Source organism: Zosterops lateralis (genome assembly GCF_965231275.1).
Source record: "Zosterops lateralis genome assembly, chromosome: 6".
NCBI classification, from domain to species: Eukaryota; Metazoa; Chordata; class Aves; order Passeriformes; family Zosteropidae; genus Zosterops; species Zosterops lateralis.
This window is the reverse complement of record NC_139761.1, coordinates 2,675,483-2,695,966: the sequence shown is the minus strand read 5'-3', so window position 1 is coordinate 2,695,966 and position 20,484 is coordinate 2,675,483. Positions and strand designations below refer to the sequence as shown.

The 20,484-nt window shown below is 50.0% G+C and overlaps 1 protein-coding gene across 2 annotated transcripts; it reads left to right on the top strand.

The window, feature by feature from the left end:
- Positions 1–11,412: 11,412 nt before the first annotated feature.
- On the top strand, positions 11,413–18,609 carry GNPNAT1 (glucosamine-phosphate N-acetyltransferase 1). 2 transcript variants are annotated; one of them, XM_083864031.1, is made up of 6 exons: positions 11,413–11,456; positions 13,769–13,956; positions 14,570–14,632; positions 15,760–15,887; positions 16,452–16,513; positions 16,716–18,608. In XM_083864031.1, the coding sequence occupies exons 2-6, from the start codon at positions 13,785–13,787 to the stop codon at positions 16,861–16,863; spliced, it is 573 nt and encodes a 190-aa protein (XP_083720157.1). In that variant the 5' UTR covers positions 11,413–11,456; positions 13,769–13,784; the 3' UTR covers positions 16,864–18,608. The 2 variants fall into 2 exon arrangements, with proteins under 2 accessions (XP_083720157.1, XP_083720156.1); XM_083864030.1 differs by lacking the exon at positions 11,413–11,456 and adding an exon at positions 11,639–11,706 and having other exon boundaries at positions 16,716–18,609.
- Positions 18,610–20,484: the final 1,875 nt, after the last annotated feature.

The window sequence follows — 20,484 nt, the reverse complement described above, 5'->3', positions numbered from 1 at the left end:
ACATTCAGCTGCCACTCCTGGTTTTTGGGGTCTAACTGTGCTGTGGGAAGGCCATGAACAATTCCTGTAGGATGGGGGCATCCCATGCCTGCCTTGGGCTCCCTCCTGCTGCTTTATTTGCTGAAAGAAATGCCACCAAAAAAGTTATAAAATTCTGGTTTGGGTTGGAAGGATCCTTAGAGATCATCTCTAAGTGCCAAGGGGAGGGACACTTTTCACTGTCCCAGGGTGCTCCAAGCTCTGTCCAGCCTGGCCTGGAGCACAGAGGAGCCACAGCTTCTCTGGGCACCCTGTGCCAGGGCCTCCCCACCCTCACAGCCAGGAATTCCTTCCCAATCTCCCAGCCATCCCTGTCCTCTGGCAGTGGGAAGCCATTCCCTGTGTCCTGTCCCTCCAGGCCCTTGTCCAAAGTCCCTCTCCAGCTCTCCTGAAGGTCCCCTTTGAGTCTCCTTTAGATCCCACTTCCCACTCCCAGGCAGTGGGAAGCAGCCCAGGGATTCAGGGAATCACAGGATCTCAGCCAAACCCACCACTAAACTATGTCCCCACATCCTCCCCACAGCTTTTACATCCCTCCAGTGACTCCACTGCCACCCTGGGCAGCCTATTCCAGTGCCTGACCATCCTTTCCATCAAGGAATTTCCCCTAATATCCAATGTAAGCCTCCCCTGGCACAAATTCACCTCCCCATTTCTGCACTGATCCTTTCACACCCCATGCCCCAGGACGGGCTGCACCCTTGCCCCATAAAATCCAAGGATAAGGGGTGGCCTGGTGGGGCTGGGCCATTCCTCCCACTCCAAAAAGAGCACAGCCAGGGTGGAGCAGCACCCAGGACATGCCAGGGATGTTCCCAATCCTGCCCCAAGGCCATGGGCTCATTCTTGGGGATGCCGCAAGTCCGGGCAGCTCCGACACGCGAGCGCAGGGAGGTGAGCACACTCCTGGCAGGCAGCACCAGGAACAGCTGGAACAGCTCCAAAAGCTGGGTGTGAGTGTGATGGGGATGGCTCCCTGAAAAATATTGACCTTCTACTGCTCAGCCTGAGGTTAGGCAGGATGGGGAGGTGAAAAGATGGATCAAGTGGCCTCGGTCCATCCGTCCGTCCCCAGGCAGGGCTCGGCCTGGATGTGCAGCTGGGGGAGGTGATGAGGCAGGAAACGCTGAGCAGAAAAGCAGAGAGGAGGTCGGGGAAGGGCCATGGGAAGGCAGAGGCTGCTGTCAACCACAGCCCTTCCCCACAAGGCCCCCCGAGGGTGGGAGCTGGGACAAGCCGGGTGGGAAGTGGGGCTGGAGCTGCAGGAAACAGGGAAGAGGCCACAGGGTGATCCAAAGGAGCCTGCTGGCTTTTCCAGGATCTTTCCTAGAGGAAAACTTCATTTCTCCTTGGATGAAGGGATGCAAGTGGTAATGAGATGTTGGAGTGGAGCAGGATTAAAAATAAAATTACGTGGTTTTCCTAAAATCTGGAGGAACATCAGCTCAAATAGGGCAGAGATGGGAATGGCCACATGCTGAGGATGGACAGGGGTGAGGAGGAGGCGTGAGGAACACACTGGAAAAGGGATTAAGGAGGGAAATGGTGAGAGCTGGAGCCCACGGGAAGGGAAGGATGATCCACCTCAGGGACAGGCAGCAGCGAGGACAAAGAGGTTTGTGGTTGTTTGCTCCATGATCCTGAGCCAAAGGAAAACCAGGATGTGGTGGGCACAGAGGGTTTCCAGGGATGTGGAAATCACAGGCCAGGTGGGTTTGGGGTGTTGGGGCATTAAAACCAACAGCAGAGGATGAGGGAGGTCTTGGCAAGACAAGGCACAGGCAATCCCAGATCCTGCAGCTCCAGCACTGGGTGGAAGAAGACACAGAGATTGATTTTGCTGACAGAGGGAAATCTCTCTGTGGTTGTCTCTTTTGGGTAATTCAAATTAAAACCCAAAGCAAAACCCAGGAGGAGCCAGCCCGTGGGTGTCCCCAGCCCCTGGGGTGACTCAGCCTCGGGGAGGAAAAGCTGTGACCGCCTGGCATCCACAACCCGGGGGCTGTGCTTGGGAAAGAGGAATTATTTCCAACTTCCAGTGATAAAGACACGATGGGGAGGGAGATTTAAAACCAACGGGGCTGCTCTAACCTCGGTTTAACAAAATAAGTGGCAGAGATTCCTGAAAATGGGACAACTCCAGCCCTCCAACAGCAGCAGGGCCAGGGGGACGATGTCCCTCCCTTTTGCTTGACCCCGCTCCAGGACCTTGAGGAGGGGAAAAGGAAAAAATAAATCACTTTTTGGCAAGGTACTGATGCAAACCGGCTGCCAGGCTGAAAATGCGCTTTTCCGAATGCAGAGGGGGGTTTGGATGCCTGTGTGAGGCAGGCATGGCCTGGGGGGTCGGCTGGGATTCCTACAGCGTTTAAAACCCCAAGTAATTTAATATCGTGCAGATGGGCGAATGCAGGAGCAGGATCGGCGGAGTTTTGGATGCGGGAGAGGTTTGCAGACGCACAGATATTTTAAAAACACAGAAATAAAAGAAATATCTCCCCAGCAGAGCTGTCCCTGCAGCAGGGAAGGGGTGAGAGCTGGGTATGGAGACATCCTGCCGACAGGAATTGATGGAAAAGGGACATTTGGGGAAGCTGCTGGTTTCCCATCCTTGGGAATTTTCAAGGCTGCGTGGATGGGGCCTGAAGCAAGCTGGGATAGTGGAAAGTGTCCTTGCCCATGGCAGGGGGTGGGTTGGAAGGAGATGATGTTTAAGCTCCATTCCAACCCAAAACATTCCATGACTGCGATTCCCGGACACAAACTGACCCCGGAGCACTCCAAAAGGAGTTGGGTTATTCCCTATACCCAGGACATGTTGGTTCCCAAAAGCCCTCCCATCCCTCCCGCCCGCCCCAGGGGCTTTCCTGTGGTGAGCAGGGGCTGAAGAAAAGCTCCTTAAATGAATCCATAGTAAACCCAAGGCGGATGAGTCACTGCAGTGTCTCGGGAAGCACACTGGAGACTTTCCAGCCTGCAGGCCGGGAAGGGGCTCCTGGGTGGTCAGCAGCACTGCCCTGATTGTGGGTAAAATCATCTCCCAAATTCCCGGTGCTGCACCAAGAGGGGATGCGAGAGCTTTATCTGACCTTGCAATGCCTTGTCTGACCTCTCCAAGCCCCTGTGGGGTTGAGCATCCCAGGGCTGGGACCAGCAACACCTTTAACCCACAGAGGGACCCTCTGAGGGCACTCAGGAACAACCAGGGATTTTCCTGGAATTGATTGGGGATGCAGGAAAGGCAGACCTGGTGTCGCCAGAGCCAGAGCTGGAACCACACACGGATGTGGATGCGCCTGGTTCCATCTGGCTCAGACAAGCCTCATTTCCCAGGTGTATTTATCCCTCATCTCCCAGGCAGGAAGGGATGGTGAGGATCCAAAGCCCTCCAGGAGTGGTGTAATGGGTCTGATTAAATTCAGTGACCGCGCTCCTGTTCCTGTGGCTCCAAACCTTTCTGGAGACCAGCGTGGAGGGGTTTATTTGTTTGCTTTCAGTCTCACAAGAGCCCCCGGGTGCTTTGATTTGCATCCCTGATGCACTAAAGAGATAAAAGATCCATAAATATCTGCTGGATGTTATAGATCCCAAACAAATAAAGTGTCCCCCTCCTTGCCTGCAGCTCTTCCCGTAAGCACCAGTGCAATGCGGCCCCTGCTCCCGTTTCCATCGGCATCCCAGCCTTCCCTTTGAAATCCCTGCATCCCTCCAGCTGTTCCACATATTTCAGCCTTCAGTCTCCCCCCAGGAACTGCTCCTTTAAGCTCTGCCGTCTGGTTTTCATAATTCCAGGATGCCAGCGGGGACTTTTCCCAGGCCGAAGGTCTGTGATCCCTCGGGATGCAAACCTGGATCTTCCCCATTTGGGAGCTGAAACCAGCCCTGCTGATGGGCTGTGGGGAGGAGAGGATGGGAAACTCCAGTTTAAGAAGAGCTTGAAATCCCAACATGCCAAGTTCATCCCAGAAAAGCTGCCAGGGAGCTCACATCAGTGTGATCAGCATTTGGTCTGATCCGAGGAAGAGGCTGCATTTCAGGAGTTTTTCTTTTTTTAGCTTGACACAGGAGCAGCAAAATATTTCCCAAATTCCCAAGTGACTGGGAAAGGCCAATCCCATATTTCACAGTGGCTCAGATAGGCAGGAACTTGTCAGATACTGAAATCATTCACAAAATTTTCCCTTTGATCCCCAGCTAAGACAAAGAGTTGGTAACAGAGCTCCCCTGTGCTGTCAGCTCCTGGTGAAGCTGCAGATTCCCAGCTGGTGGGAAGCCTCTGCTTGGAAAACTCCCACTCCCCCTCCTCTGAGAATGCAGCAGTTTGAGCAAATAAAGCATTTGCTCTGGGTTTTATTTTTGGCTTTTGGTCAACAGCTGGTCCGTCCCTAATGAGTGAGCTGGGCTTTGATTTCCTGCCTGGAGAAGGGGGTGAGAAATGGGAGAGGATCTGGGTTAGAAATTTGAACTCACACCAGTGATCCCAGCTGGGATTTACTCCCATTAGTCCTTTGCCTGGGGACACGTCCCAAAGAGAGGCACTGGAACAGCTCAGGAACAAACATCAGGGGCCACAGGGGAACTGCAGGGGTGCCCAGAGAAAGTGAAGCTCCCTGATCCCAAGGAAAGGCCCCACACCACCCTCCAAACTGGGCTCAGGGAATGGGATGACAGTGCCTCTGTTTTTCCCCTTGTGTAATTTCTTAATCATCATCATCACAGAATCCCAGAATGGTTTGAGTTAGAAGTGGCCCTAAATCCCATCTCATTCCAATCCTTTTCCATGGAGATTCCATCTTCCATTATCCCAGGTTGCTCAGAGCCCCGTCTGACCTGGCATTGAAAACTTCCAGGGATGGGGCAGCCACAGCTTCTCTGGGAAACCTGTGCCAGCACCTCACCTCCCTCCCAGCCAGGAATTCCTTCCTAATATCCCATCTAAACTTGCCCTCTTTTCCACATCTTCTCTTGTTTCAGAGCATTTCAGCCCACTGAGCTCAGATTTGATCTCTCCCTCACTAGTGGGATATGGGATGCTGGTCCCAGGGGAATGAGCTCATCTAATTCCTGCTCACCCAGGGGCAGGGATGGCCAGACCTCACCTGGGACACTTGGGAAAAACCAGGTTCCTGGTGTCCCTCATGGCTCTCAGCAGATTTAGGCAGGAGGGCAAAGAGCTGCTGTGACCCCGAGGAAAGACTTTTGTGAGTTTTGCTTTTCCCCTGAGGAGGCGGCGAGGGTGAGGAGAGCTCCTGGGAATGGCAAACCTGGGAATAAGGCTGCCCATCCTTCCAGAGGGACAAGGCTACCCCGAGGCCACCTCCAGCCCCCCATCCACGCTGTGTCCCACCCTGGGTGGCCCTCTGGAGGGGCCACATCTGATCCACATCATCTCCCGGCTGAAAATCCCATGTCAGACACTTCTGATGCAGCCAGGGGCTCTCTGGAGCTCAGGATGAGCCACAGGGTTCAGCTAACAGCCTTGGGCAGCTGCTTTACGTCCTGAATGTTTTTCCCCCTTGCCATAAACAAGAGGAGAGGGTGGGAATGTGTCTGAGACAGGGAAATGACAGCAGGGAGGGAGAGGGATGTAAATCTTGCAAAGCACTGATGTGCTGCATCCTGGAAGAGAACAGGGAATGTTGCTATGAGGGAAGGTGGAAGAGATGAAGAGCCAGGATGCCACAAGAGCAAGGGTGGATGTGCCTCTGGCGCAGTGTGGAGCAAAGGGAAGAGCCCAACTGCTCTCCCAGCACCCACATTGTCCCAGATGTCCACAGGGCCTGGAAATGAGAACACCTGGAACCTTCAAGTCTCAAATTGTCCTTCAAGCCCTCTGTGACCAAATCAATCCAAATGACGCTGTTAAATAGGCAGAGTTCAAAAGCAACCCTGTGGGATTTCCTGCCTCCTCTTCCTCCCCTACAACTGTGCCACAAGTTAAGAGAAAGGAGAAAAGGAGGAAAAGGCAGAATTAAGGGAAGATGCTCCACGGAGCATTCCTGATTAATCATTTTCCTTTCATTTTGAGGGACTCCCCATCCTCCCCTGGTTCACACCCCCCCCAAAGCACAGCTCACCTTTCCCGTCCCATGAATGCAACATGTGTGAGCTCTCCGAGGTACACTGGGCTTCATTAAATTCCAGGGAAGCACCCGGGCAGTGGCAGGGATCCCTCACTGTCTGCACGGCTGCAGGAGCAGCTCCAGACACGGAAGGAGCTGAAATCTGATGTGTAATAACTCCACCTAGAGGGAGAAAGGGCAGGGAGAGAAGGGCCACGAGTGAGCACAGCAGGGCTGAGCACATTCCCAGTCCTGGCACAGAGGAGGGATCGCTGCCTGGACACAGGGATGGCCACTGGGACAACAGTGGCGTGATCCCAGAATTGTGGCATTGCAGAATGGTTTGGGTTGTAGACTCCAAAGCCCATCCAGTGCCACCCCTGCCATGGGCAGGGACACTTTCCACTATCCCAGGTTGCTCCAAGCCCTGTCCAGCCTGGCCTTGGACACTTCCAGGGATCCAGGAGCAGCCACAGCTTCTCTTAACACCCTGTGCCAGGGCTTCCCCACCCTCACAGGGAAAAATTTCTTCCTAATCTCTAATACAAACCTCCCCTGGTTCAGTTTAAATGCTCTGTCCCTTGGGTGTGTCTGAGACCATCAGTTCCCAGTGATCCCATGGCTGCCCCAGATCCCAAAGCCACTTGTGCCTTTCCAACCCCAGGAACAGCTGCCCCTCACTGGTCTCACACAGAAGATTCTTCAAGTCCTTCACTTGGGACACTAAAATACATCCCTTAAATACACCCCTTAAATACATCCCCCAATACCCATGGAAGAGGAGAGCAAGGAATCAGGGGCATATTCCCTTTGGAGAAGCTTCAATCCTGAATTTACTCTCATAAAAACACAACCTTTGGGAAACACAGCACTCCTCAAGTGTCCCACTGATGGGACAGTCACTGGGCAAATGCTGTCTTTGTGCCTCCTTGGTGGAAAGGAAAAAGGTAAAAGCTGTTATTAACTCACTAATCCAGGAAAAACAGCTCATGGAATCCACAGCGTGCTCATTTTGTATGGGAAGATCTGTCACCCCCAGTGCTCTGCCTGTGGCTGATGAGAAAATGTCCTTTTACCCCAAATCTCCAGAGTCACCTGCAATGTGCACACCCCTGGACCTGCAGCACTTTGGGATCAGAAGCACCATTTGGGCTTCACCCCTCATTTCTCACCCCAAAATCAGATTTGTGCTGGATCTTATCCCAGCTCTAATTTTTTGGGATGAGCTGACACTATTTTACTTCCCATGAAACAGCCACAATCCAAAGGAGGGTAAGAGCCACAATTAGGTTTCTTCTTGGAGCTTTTTTTGTTGTATTTTTTAAGCCTTGACTTGGACTCTGAGCCAGGATATTGGAGCATTAATAAGGGAAGGTGTTGCCAGCTTTAGGCAGGGATTTTCTCCATGAAAATAAAAGTGGGTCTGGGACATGGGCAGGAAAGATGGGAAAACCTGAAGACACCAAACATGGATGGCAGGCTGGGGCTGCAACACCCCTGTGGCCCTGAACACTTTCTGGGCAGTTAAATTACATTTGGCTGCTTGGTTAAAGATGGGATAATTATTTCCAGCGAGGCAGATACGGTCCAGATGCACTTCTCCTTCCATAACTGCACTAACACTATCCCAAACCCCAAGGAAATGCCATTTCCCAGGCCCAGGAGGCCATCTGGATGGCAGCAGAGCTTTGCCAGGTTTCCTCTTGACTTCATTAAGCTGGAGCAGGTATTTAGTTCCTCATTATGTGTCTGCAGGAAACACTTGGGGAGACACAGCAGCATCTTTGTCTCCAGGAGATAAACAGGCACTGGATCCTCTGCAAAAAATCAGGTGCCTGGAGCTGGTTTGTGCAGCTCTTCAGACATTTCCACCCCTCAGGGTCTGTTTGTAGCTGGATACAGCCCTGTCTATGAGAGGTTAAAAGAACCAAAGAGGCTGATCCCTGGGTATTCCAAGCCCTGAGCAATGTTTCCAAAACAGAATGTAAACACTTTTATTGTGGCAAGGATTGCTCCGTTCTTCCTGCCTTGTGTCATGCAGCCCACGGAAAAGGAGAGCACTTTTTCTCTCCTCATAAAGCTGGGTGTGTTCAGGCTCTGACACTGACATCAAACAAGTGCATGGCTCCCTTCCCATCTTTCTGACTGTCCTGCAGTCATGGATTTGCAATTTTCCTGCTGGAGCAGCCAAAGGAGATCACTTTGTTGGAGTTTTATGGGGTTTTTTTCCCTGCTGCAACAGTGGAACCAGCAGAGAGGAGATGTGGAAATGAGGAAACAGTGGAAAGGTGTTATTTCAACTTTCCCCTTGCTCTTCAGCAGCCAAATCTTGGCCTCAGAGATACCAGGGAGCTGTGGATCTTTGTTGGCCTTGAAAAGAATTAGAGAATATCCTGAGCTGGAAGGGACCCCCAGGGATCAGAGTCCAGCTCTAGGCCCTGCACAGACACCCCAAAAATCCCACCCTGGGTATCCCTGGCTGTCCAAACACTCCTGGAGCTCTGTCAGCCTTGGGAATGTCACCATTCCCTGAGGAGCCTGGGCAGTGCCCAGCACCTTCTGGGGGAAGAACCTTTCCCTGAAATCCAACCTAAACCTCCACTGGCACAGCTCCAGCTGTTCCCTGGGTCCTGTCCCTGCTCAGCAGAAAAGAAGCAAAGCCCATTTCAAGTGTGGATTTGGCAAAGTGGCTGATCCCTGATCCAGTTTTTCCCAATCAATGTAATTGAGCTGTTGGAGCAAGTCCAGGGGAGGTCACCAAGATGATCAGAGGGATGGAACAGCTCTCCTGCAAGGAAAACCTGGGAGAATGGGGATTGTTCAGGGTGACCTAACTGCAGCATCCAGTGCCTGAAAGAAGCCTACAAAAAACATGGAAAAAGACTATTTAAAAGGGCCTGGAATGACAAGGAAGGTTTTCCCATCCAGATCATTCTCCTGCTCTAGTTTAGACTCTTGCTGCTACAAAACCCATGTGCAAAAGGTTTGTCAGCACCTGTGGTGGGAAACAGGACAGCACTGGTCTGCAGGACTGACAAACTCAGCCTTGCTGGGGTGGCAGAGCAAGAGTTTAACCAAAATAAAGCATTTTCCGTTCATTTTTCAACATTCAACTGCCTGCATGGGAGCACTGGAGGTCAGAAATTGAGATACACACACAGAGGACACTGCTCAGCTGGTAAATCCCAGAGGGCAGATTCCGCTTCTGGGTCAGGATGTGCCTCCACAGCAATTGGAGGATGCACCTGGATAAGGATTGTCCAAAAATCACTGCAAATCCAGGATCTCTGCTCCCCTCAGTGGGGAAAGCTGGGCTGACCCCATGTGGCCACGGCCTTGTCATGGCATGGTTTTGGTTTTAGAAAGCATTGAACTTTCCATACTTAACTTACACAAAGTTTAAAATCTTCCCTCAAATCGATAAAATAATCTTTCCACTGAGGAGAAGGCACTGCTGAGGGAGTGAAGCTAAACCTCAGTCTGTCATTTTTCACACCAGGGAAATGTGTCCACACTCCCAGTGTTCAACCAGGCAAAGCAGAACAATGAAATAATTCATTTTTTAGCATGGATGGGACATTCCCAGTCCTCTGAATCCCTCAAAACAAACGAGAAGGGATAGGAGGGGAAACTCACATCCAGTTTGTGCCTTTCCCCTTGCAATAAAAGGTTAAATATTGCAGTGGTTCATCTGGCTGCAGTCTGGGAGCTTCGCCCCCAGATTTTGGGTGTGCCTGGAGGGAAGGAGGGAGGTCAGTGTGTGTCATCTGGTCACTCTGGGCCTGAAGAAGTCAAAAAAATAAGGAATGTTGATTGTTTCCACGGTTACAGCATGATTCATTCTGATGGCAAAAGAACAGGGGAGACACATGGAAAAGGAGAATCATGGCTCAGAAGCGTTTTGTGTAATTATTGCGTTCATCAGTTCTCCTGCTGCTGCAGGCTACATGAGTGCCCTGACCTCAGCTATTCATAAAAATGTCTCTTGAGATGATCCCAAAGCTGAGGTTTTTTTATTGAAAAGGAATTGAAGCCCTCACTCATGAAGTCAGTCTGTCAGCCTTGGAGGCTGAACAAGGCCCATCCCAGCCAAGTCTTGTCCAAGCAGAGAAACGGAGCCTCCAAAAAACCAATCCCACTGAGATAAAAATTATTATCAAAGTGAGAGCCTGGAGGGACAGGGCAAGAGGCTTTAAATTGGAAGAGGGTGGGTTTAGATGGGATATTAGGAAGGAATTGTTCCCTGTGAGGGTGGTGAGGCACAGGGTGCCCAGAGCTGTGGCTGCCCCTGGATCCCTGAAGTGTCCAAGGCCAGGCTGGACAGGGCTTGTTGGGGTGGTTTTTTGAGCCTCTGGTAGCAAATCAAGGATCTTTTAAGATAAAAAAGTGATTTTGGTGAAGAATAAACTGCAAAGGGCTGGTTCATCCAAGGACAACCTATCCCTTGGGATTCACCTCTGTTTCAACACTGAACATCACGATCACCTCACATGCCCCACAGTGAAATTAAGTTTATTTATGTCCCAAAATTCTGCAATGAACGTCAGTTTCTCTCCAGAAAGACAAAAAGATAAAGATATGGTTAAAGATAGTGGCTTCAAACAGACAAAGAATAGGTTTAGATGGGATATTGAGAAGAAATTCCTGGCTGGGAGGGTGGGCAGGCCCTGGCACAGGGTGCCCAGAGAAGCTTTGGCTGCCCCTGGATCCCTGGAATGTCCAAGGCCAGGCTGGACGGGACTTCGAGCAGCCTGGGATAGTGGAAGGTGTCCCTGCTCAATGACAGGAGCTGGAACAAGATGATCTTTAAAGGTACCTTCCCACTCAACCCAGTCTGCAATTCCATGATTCCATAATTTCAAATCCATGAAATGCCTCAGCCTTGGTGCCCCTGAGGTGGAGCGAGGTGTTTGTGGGAGCTGAGGCCTGTCGTGCCTCACTCTTCCCCTCGCAGAGACCCTTGGGGCTTCTCCAGGGGTGAAAAGACCCTTCAGGCGGCTGGAACAACACCGGGAGCGCCCAGTCAGAACAGAACCCTCCCTCACCACCCGGCACCGCCCGCCATCTTGGCGGAACCCTGAGGGCGGGAAGGGGCGTGGCCTCTCTGAGGGGGGGAAGGGGCGTGTCCACAGCGCCCTCCCGCCCAACCCGCGCGAAGGGGCGGGGCGGGGCCCCAAAAGGTCGCGAGGCGCCGATTTGGGGCGTGGCCAGCGAGGCGGAGATCGGCGGCGATTGGCTGCGGTCGGCGGCGGTCGGCCGCGATTGGCTGAGCGCGGGGTGGGCGGGCGGGCGCGCGCGCGCGCGCCGGGGCGCGGCCCCGCCCACCCTGCCACGTCCGTGCGGCGCGTGCGGTGGGTGAGTGCGGGCTGGGGGCCCTGAGGGGGCTCTGAGGGAGCCCTGAGGGGGACTGAGGGAGCCGAACCCCCCAGGGACCGGTCTGGGGAAGGGCTCCCACCGCCCAAGGGCTGCTTCGGCTCGGGGATTGCCACCGAGGGGCTGCGCGCGTGTGTATGTGTGTGTGGGGATTTGGTATGACCGCCCCGAAGGTCTGTGTGTGAGGCGACGGGATGAGGATGGAGCCAGGGGTGCCCTCAGCAGGCCGTGTGTGAGTTGAGGGGTCCCCTCTGAGGGGTTGGTTTGGGGAAGGAATTTACCCCCCAGGGGCAGCTTCAGCTGAGGAGATTCCCTGAGAGACCGTGTGTGGGGTGAGGGGGTGTGGGACCCCCCCCGAGGTTCTTGTGAGGCGTGGAGACCCCCCCAAGGGCTGTGTGTGAGGGGATCCCCTCAAGGGGCCATGTGTGAGGTGGGGGAGCCCCTCGAGAGGTTGTTCTGTCCCAAGGGGCTCCTTCAGCTGAGGAAAGCTGTGGGGACCTTCCAGCTGGGCTCTGTCACCCCCAAATTGGGGGGCTGGCAGAGGTCTGGCCAAGCACCCACTGACCCTCCCGGGGGTTTGGGGGTGTCCCCAGTTTATCAGCTCAGCTCAGGGGATCCCTGGCCATAATCTGCTCCCAACACCTGTGAAAATCCTGGGATGTTCCAAGGAAACTTCAGGGTGACCCACAGGCCAGAATTTTTCTTCCTTATACCTTAATCCTTTTTCTTTTTAATTGACATTATCACAAGTCATATTCCTGCTTCCAGAAAATCAGCATAGCTTTTGCAACTCTATCCTGCTCCACCTGTGCCAGGAGCAGTTAGTAGGAAAATGACTCTTAGTTAGTCACTAATTGCTCATAGAGCATCGAAAATTTTATTTTCCCTTAGTGTGTTTTAACCCTGAGCTGGAGTTTGAGGTTTACTTTATTCTGCACAGACACTGTTTAAATGTTGATATAGGAATTTTGGGGGGCAGAGGAAAAGGGACACTGCACTAGTTGAGCTGTAGGAACAGAGAAATCTGTTGAAATATTTCTCTTTGCAATTCATCTTTCCCGCTGTTTCATTTTGAAAATTCACACGGGATGAGAGTTTGTGTTGCTGTTTAATTGCTGTAACAGCAAATTTTTTATTTTTATATGCAAAATTAGAATGAGAGCTGGGATTTAAAGACCAGTGTGTACCAGCAGGTGGCATTAAAAAAAAAAAAAAGATTTTTGTAATTTCTTTTTAGTTAGGAAGTTTCAATTGGGTTTCTAGAGCCACTTTTACTTCTGAGGCTCATTACACTGTGATGCTCCACAGCAAATATTCTGTTTTTTTCTCTGGGCTGTTGAGGTGTCTTATTTTAATAAGTGTCTTCCCAAACACTTTTTTTCTTTCTGCTGTTTCTTCAGCCTGACCTCTCATGTGGGACTGCTGCATCATTTGTGGTGCAGCTCAGGCAATCTGAAGATTTATAAAGAAATTAGAAGTTTTCATGAGCTCTGCTCATACCAGAACCCTGACCAGGTATCCCACAGGGGGCAGAGTAAGAATTATTTTCCTTTATCATAAAATTCCAGGTTGGAAAGGACCTTAAAGCCCATCTCATTTCATAGGTAAGGACACCTTCCACTATCCCAGGCAGCTCCAAGCCCTGTCCTTGGAGCAGTGAGGAAAATCCATCTCTTTGTCACCTGCAATAACCCCCAGTGTCTTTAATCATTAACAATGTCTCTCTGTCCCCTTGGTGCTCTCCCTGTTAAAGGACACTGTGGGGCTGTGCCTGGGCTCTGTCAACACCCAGAGCAAACAGGGACAGCCCTGGGGCTGTGGCTGTGCCATCACCTGCCCTGGGATGTGGCACCTCCTGCCCCAGAGATTAAACATTTCTGGGGTGGGACTCCTTGGGAAAAAAAAAAAAAAAAAAAAAAAAAAAAAAAAAAAAAAAAAAGTGTTTTATTCCCACTGCAGGATTTAAATTGAACAGGAGTGCAAATGGTAGCCAGGCAGGTTGTTGGGAGGTTTCTTGAGAGATGCTTTGCTGTCTGCAGGGGTTCAATATCCTCCTCCAAGCCTTATCAGGCTGGACTTTTCCAGGATAAACACTCCAGCTCCGTGCGGCGGCTCCGGCTGACGTGCGCCATGTCCGGGTGCACAACACTCTGTTAACTCTGCAGGTGAAGGCTGAGCAGATAAACTGAACAGCAGGGTATTCACCTGCCTTGAAATCCCTGAGGACAATCCCATGCCATGCTACAGTTTATTTAGAGATTAAACCATGTCTTACCTGTTCCATTTCATTCCAGATCCCTGTTTGCAGCCATGATGCCCGTGGCCACCGTGATGCCCGATGACACTCCCATGTTTGACCCCAGGATCCTGCAGGAGCTCGACTGGAGCCAGAACACCACCAGCTTTTCTCCTGCCATTTCTCCACTGGATCCAGGGGATGGGCTGGTCCTGAGGCCACTTTGCACAGCTGATTTAAATCGAGGTACAATCCTGGTTTATCATCGCCAGAAATCACACTGAGTTGGTGACTTTTCCTGCAGGAGCTCTCAGTAGATTGGGATTGCTCATTTTCCCTGATTTGGGTTATTTTTATCAATAAACAATGATGGTATTTTAGAACATCCTGAGTTGGAAAGGACCCACAGGGATCACTGGTGGCTTTGGGGCTGTGACCATGTCCCTGAATTTGAGCTTTTGGCATCATGGATTGCTGACCCTGAAAATTCAGTTTACTGTTTTAAATCCTAAAATTCAAGTAAAATCTTCCAAATAATCCACAAGTTCCCATTCACCATGGCTTTGGAGAGGGAGCACAGTTGTTCATGCTGTACCCTTTAATACCAAAGCAACATGAACATCTTGGTGCACAAATTCTCCTTCAGTTCTGGAATTTGGATAAAAATGGTTTGGACTCATTATTCCAAGCTTATTTCTGAGCTTTAGCCAATCCTTCAACACTGTTCAATCCCTTTGGGATAGTGCCATGGGGATGATCCCTCTCCAAACAGCTGTGTTGGATTGTTCCTTGCTGTTTGGAGCTGATTGTTGTGTCTGTCTCTCACTGAGAGTTGTTTTCCCTCCTCCTTTCCTGACAGGCTTTTTTAAGGTTCTGGGTCAGCTGACAGAAACTGGAGTTGTGAGCCCGGAGCAGTTCATCAGTGAGTACTTTATTATTCCTTGGCATTTCCATAGGGAATCAAAGGATCCTGGTGCTGACAGCAAAGCTGCTCAGGTGTGAGGCTGCTGAGTGCCTGATGCCAGAGGGAGGGATTAGTTCAGCTCCCCTTGGCACTCAGCCTTGGATCCAGTTGCAGTTTCCCCCAAGGGCTGCTTGGCTGGGACAGGCCTAAATTGTGAAACTGGTTTTTAGGCTGAGCTTTAGATAGCTGGCAGGATGGATTATTTGGGCTACATTTGCTCCAAGGGTTGCTCCAAGCCCTTCCAACATGGATTGGAACATTCTCCAGGATGGAGAAGCCACAGCTTCTCTGGACACCCTGTGCCAGCTGCTCATCACCCTCTTAGGGAAGAATTTATTGCCAATCTCCCACCTAACCCTGCCCTCTGGTAGGGAGAAACCATTCCCCTGGTGCTGTCCCTCCAGGCCCTTGACCAAAATCTCTCTCCAGCTCTCTCTGAACCTACTTTAGGTCCCCTTTAGCTCCCACTCCTGGGAGGGGGGAATCATCCCAGGGATTCAGGGAATCACAGGATCTCAGCCAAACCCACCACTAATCCATGTCCCCACACGTCACATCCACACAGCTTTTCAATCCAGTCAAACAGTTGGGGATTGCACCACTGCCCTGGGCAGCTGTGCCATCCATGGCTGGACAACTCTTTCCATGAAATTCTTCCCTGGGAGGGTGGGGAGGGTGCCCGGAGAAGCTGTGGCTGCCCCTGGATCCCTGGAAGTGTCCAAGGCCAGGCTGGACAGGGCTTGGAGCAGCCTGGGATAGTGGGACGTGTCCCTGCCCATGGCAGGGGTGGAATAGGATGAGCTTTAAGGTCCTTCCAGCCCAGAGCATTCCATGATTTGATGTTGTAGCACCCACGTGCAGAGCTGCTCAGCAAAGAGGCTTCTCTGAGCAGAAAAAGAAATTTGTATAATTCCTGTTTCTTCATGAGTTAATCTCACTCTGGGGCTTTCATTTCCTGATGTCTTGGGTGCATCATTCCTGTGATCCCACAGTGATTTGCAGTCAGACACTGCTGCAAATATCAGATTTAACTGCAGTTTACTGTGAGCCTGAATTGCCTGTTTCCACTCTGTTTCTGTCCACAGAAACCTTTGAGCACATGAAGAGGTCTGGAGATTACTTTGTTACCGTGGTGGAGGACACAAACCTGGGGCAGATCGTTGCTACGGCAACGCTGGTTATAGAACACAAATTCACTCACTCCTGTGCCAAGGTAAATCCTGCAGCTGGGAAGGGAGGGAAGGATCCTGTCCCTGACTCTCTGGGTGTGTTGTTTTATGGTGTTACTGTGTGGTGACAACCTCAAATTTTATCAGGGGAGGTTTAGGTTGGATATTGTGAAAAATTTCCGTGTGGGGAAGGGCAGTGGTGGAGTCCCCATCCCTGGAGGGATTTAAAAGCCATGTGGATGTGGTGGCACTTGGGGACATGGGACAGTGCTGGGGAACAATTGGGCTCAATGGTCTTGAAGGGCTTTTCCAATGTTAAAAATGTAAATATTAAAATATATATATATTTTTAAAATATCAAATATTTTGTGTATTTTAAAAAAATATATCCTTGAGTGCTGAGCTGATAGTAAAAAGAAGCTTTGGCTTTTCCTAAGGAAAAGGAGATCGTGGAGATCTGTCCCATTGAGCTTTTGAAGGAGTCAGACGTGGTTCTGACAGAGCAGATGGCTGAGGATCCCCGTGCTGGGAATCCCAGCCAGGCTGTGAACACAGGGAGAGCTGGAAGGGCAATCCCAAGGCTAACAAACACTTGCCTGTGTTTTCAGAGAGGCAGGATAGAAGATGTGGTGGTCAGCGGGGAGTGCAGGGGGAAGCAGCTTGGAAAACTGTGAGTATTGCCCACCTTTGCCACTCAGCAAAGCCCTTTACACCTCACACCTTCCTGCCAAGCACCTGGGAAGAATTCAGCCAGCAGGGATCACCAGCTGGGCATAAAATGATCTGCAGGGAAAACACAGAGAGTGCTGTGGCTAATTAAATATTCACTGACCCAGCATTTAACTGCTGATTTTTTTTTTTGTCTTTTCCAGATTAACGTCCACTCTCACCTTGCTAAGTAAGAGACTGAACTGTTACAAAATCACACTGGAGTGTCTGCCCAAAAATGTGGATTTCTACAAGAAGTTTGGCTATTTGGTATCTGATGAAAACTACATGTTTCAACGGTTCTTTAATTAACAGTTTCTAGGTGTTCTGGGTTCTTTTCTTTTTTTTTTTTTTCCTCTTGGAAAGACTGTTGGTAGAGGAGCTTTGTGCTACAAACGTTCTCTCCATGGAAAATTTCTATAGTTTATTGCTGCATATGTAACAGTCCCTATAAATAATGAACATCAAATGTGTAAATCTTGGGGAAAAAAAAATCACTGAGGTTTTAGAAAAGGTCCTCTGGGTTAGGAAATAAGTTTAGAACTAATTTTTACTACTGTTGAGTCGAGGTGAAGAGTTTCTGTTCTAGCTGAGTTACAGAGGACTCGTTAAAAGAGATGGTTTTTAACCAAAGGTCTATATTTTTATCTCAAATTTTTTCTTGCATTGTATTTTTCTAAAGGTTTGTGCTTCTTTTCTCAGCAGCCAAAGGACAACCCCTGGGCCTGTCCTGCTGGCTGTGCTGATGGAGGGATGACGTAGCTGGGGAAGGGATGAGGCTTCTCTTATGCAGAATTAGTGACACAGAACAGGCCTTAGTTCTGTCTTTTTTATTTTCCATGACACCTCATGGAAGTGCTGGTGGTGCAGCAGAAGTTTTATGGGCACTGTTTTCCAAGACTGGGTTTGTTACTGTCGGTGCAGGTTGGGGAGAATCCTTAAAGGCTGTGCTGAATTCCCAGTCTAAAAATGGATGTGTGCTTCTCACTGCAGGGCTCCTGCACTTTAGCTGATAACTTGGGTTTTCAGGATAATTACCTTTTTTTTTTTTTTTTTCTTACATAAATTAAAAACCCCAAATGTGGTTTGCAACAGGGCAGAGGGTAATTGGGATATCTGATGGAATTAGATCCCATATGGAGTTGGGTTCTGGCTAATAATCAATGGGAAGGGGATTGGGATGGGCTGATTGAGCTTCACCTGAGGGGGCTGGGGCTGTTCAGCCCAGAAAAGCCTTAAAGCCACTTTGGTACCTAAAAAGGAAGGAGAGGGACATTTGTATGGACAGGACACAAGGAATGGCTTCCCACTGCCAGAGGGCAGGGATAGATGGGATTTTGGGAAGGAATTCCTGACTGTGAGGGCAGTGAGGCCCTGGCACAGGGTGCCCAGAGAAGCTGTGGCTGCCCCTGGATCCCTGGAAGTGTCCAAGGCCAGGCTGGACAGGGCTTGGAGCAGCCTGGGATAGTGGAAGTGTCCCTGTTGGAATGAGATGAGTTGAAGGTACTTTTCAACTCATATTGAGGATTCTTCCCTCAGAGGGATTTACTGACCACCCCTGGCCCAGCCACTGGAACTCCAGAGGGGCTCTTCTTTTACCAGGAGGCATTTCCACCTGTGGCACAGCAAACCAGGAGAGAAATCCCCCATTTCTGCTCCTAAAGGATTTGCTGCTGCTGCTGTGGAGCTTTTCCCTCTTGCTGCAAGATTGGATCAATGATTTTAGCGCTTTTGCCAGGGGTGAAAAGCAAAAAGCATCTAAAGCCCTGTTGCCAACAGTGGTGTTTTGTGTGGGGAGTGACAAATCCCAGAGCCATGAATAGGGCATTATCCCCAGCCAGGGTTGTTTGTGGGCAGCCAGGCCTTCCACACTGTCCTGCTTTGTGCTCTGGAGAGCAGCTCTACAGTGCTGGGGGCTCTGCTTGATCTTCCTGAGGGTTCTCCACTCCATCCACTGTCTCCTTGGTGATGTCTGCTTTATTTATTGATTATTTTTTTAAAGAATGTCTTTGTTGAAGCTGAATAAATGATTGCCACCTGTATATCTGGACTATGGAGTGAGGATGTGCTTGTTGAGCAGCAGCACCTGCTGCAGTTACCTGTTCCCCTTCCCGAGGCTGAAAAGGACACTTTCAGCAATTCCATGTGAATTTTTCTCCCAAGAGAAGGCAGATGTGCTCCTCTGACAGCCCTGACTCTCATTCTGTAAAGCAGCTCCTGCTTTCTGCTGGCTCAAGTAACTGAGGTGGATTTTCTTGCCTTTCACAGTTTTTAATTCAGAATTTCCACCGATTTAAAGTGGATTATTTGAATTCTGTGGTATCTACCCCACCTAAAGAGCCCCAGGCCTTCATTAAGAGTTAATGAGAAGATGAGAGGGAGGAGCAGGTGCTGTGCCCTGCTCAGATCATTGTCAAACACATGAATGGGGTTGAAAGCTGCATCACAATGGCCCTGCAGGCACAGCCCCCTCAGAGCAGCTGAAGAGCTCTTTGTTCATCCCTGAGGTGACATTCCCACCCCTCTGGAAAAAACAGCAGCTGGAAGTGCCCAGGGTGGGGACTTGGAGGTGCCACTGTGGGGTCAGGTGTGCCCTGGGCCACCACAGCACAGGGGGGGGGTTTGAAACTGTCACAGGGACAGGGACAGTGCCACAAGTGCCAGCTCTGAATGGCCCCAGGGAGAGGGAAACACAGAAATGCAGCAGTTCCTGTGAATTTATCCAAAGGGGGCTGAAGAGGGAAAAACAAGGGCCCCACAGATGTAGTATGTATATATAAAAATAGAGCTAAAATATAGACATGAATATGTATACTATACATGTATATAAAAATATATATGTGTGTGTATTTTATGTCTATATAAAACTGATATATATTTATGATGTATACGTATTTTTATATGTATACACATACATAGAGGGATTATATATATATATATATATCTCAAATCAACCATGACCTCCTTGAGGCAAACACCAAACCTTGCATAAATGGCTTCCCCCTGGGAAGCTCCTCCCTGGACCACAGAAGTATCTGGGTACCTCTGGTTTAGATCTATAAATTATAGATATACCTCTTTTTATATATTTATATATAATCATACAAATAATATATATAAATAGTACTATTTGGACACATAGTTGATTAATACTGGAGAATCCCAGACTGTTCTGGGTTGGAAGGGACCTCAAAGCCCATCTCATTCCACCCCAGGCCATGGACAGGCCCAGTTTGCTCCAAGCCTTGTCCAACCTTGCCTGGAACACTTTTTGTTTTGTCAGAACCAGCCCTAACAGCTTCTCCAGAGGTTGAATGTTACCTCCTCCTTGTGATTTAATTTTTTGGCTAACACCTTTCCCACCCTGAGGAAGAGTTCTCCAGCTCCTTCACTCTGCTTCCCCTAAGCTGGAAAAGGTAATTTCAGCACCTCAATGAAGAGCTGTGGATTCCCAAAGATTTGGGTGTTGCAGTTTTGTGTTTGAACCTGGGAAATAAAAATAATAATTCACCCTCCATCTCTCTTTCCAGTCCACAGTGAGGGACCCTGCTTCCCATTCCTGCCTTTAGTTCAACCCCCAAAACCAAATATTGAAACACCTCCTGGCAGTGAAACTACAGCAGACAGACACAGGAAGTTTTAAATAGACAGCTTAGTAATAGATCTGAGGAAAATTAAATCTCAGATTCCCTTAGGATCTGACAGGCAGACAGAGCGGAATGACTGTAAAAGGCACCAGGAGGGGGTAATGCCAGGAAAAAAAAAACTAGATTGATGAAAAATCCTTAGTCATGGAGCTTGTCAGTAGGAAGGGAGTGTTCCCAGGACCCCAGAGAGAACAGACCAGACACAGCCCAGCCTGGAGAGATGAATCAGTGCCTTCCATCTGTGTTTCATCCCTCCCCTTCCCCAGGGACCTGCAATGGAGAGGGA

What these genes read in the sequence shown, in the direction of transcription:
- GNPNAT1 (XM_083864030.1), top strand. Translation starts at nt 11,669, where the DNA reads ATGAGGATGGAGCCAGGGGTGCCCTCAGCAGGCCGTGT. An exon ending in GTGCCCTCAGCAGGCCGTGT is followed by an intron (nt 11,707 to 13,768) that starts GTGAGTTGAGGG and finishes ATTTCATTCCAG; the next exon opens with ATCCCTGTTTGCAGCCATGA. An exon ending in GGGAAGCAGCTTGGAAAACT is followed by an intron (nt 16,514 to 16,715) that starts GTGAGTATTGCC and finishes TGTCTTTTCCAG; the next exon opens with ATTAACGTCCACTCTCACCT.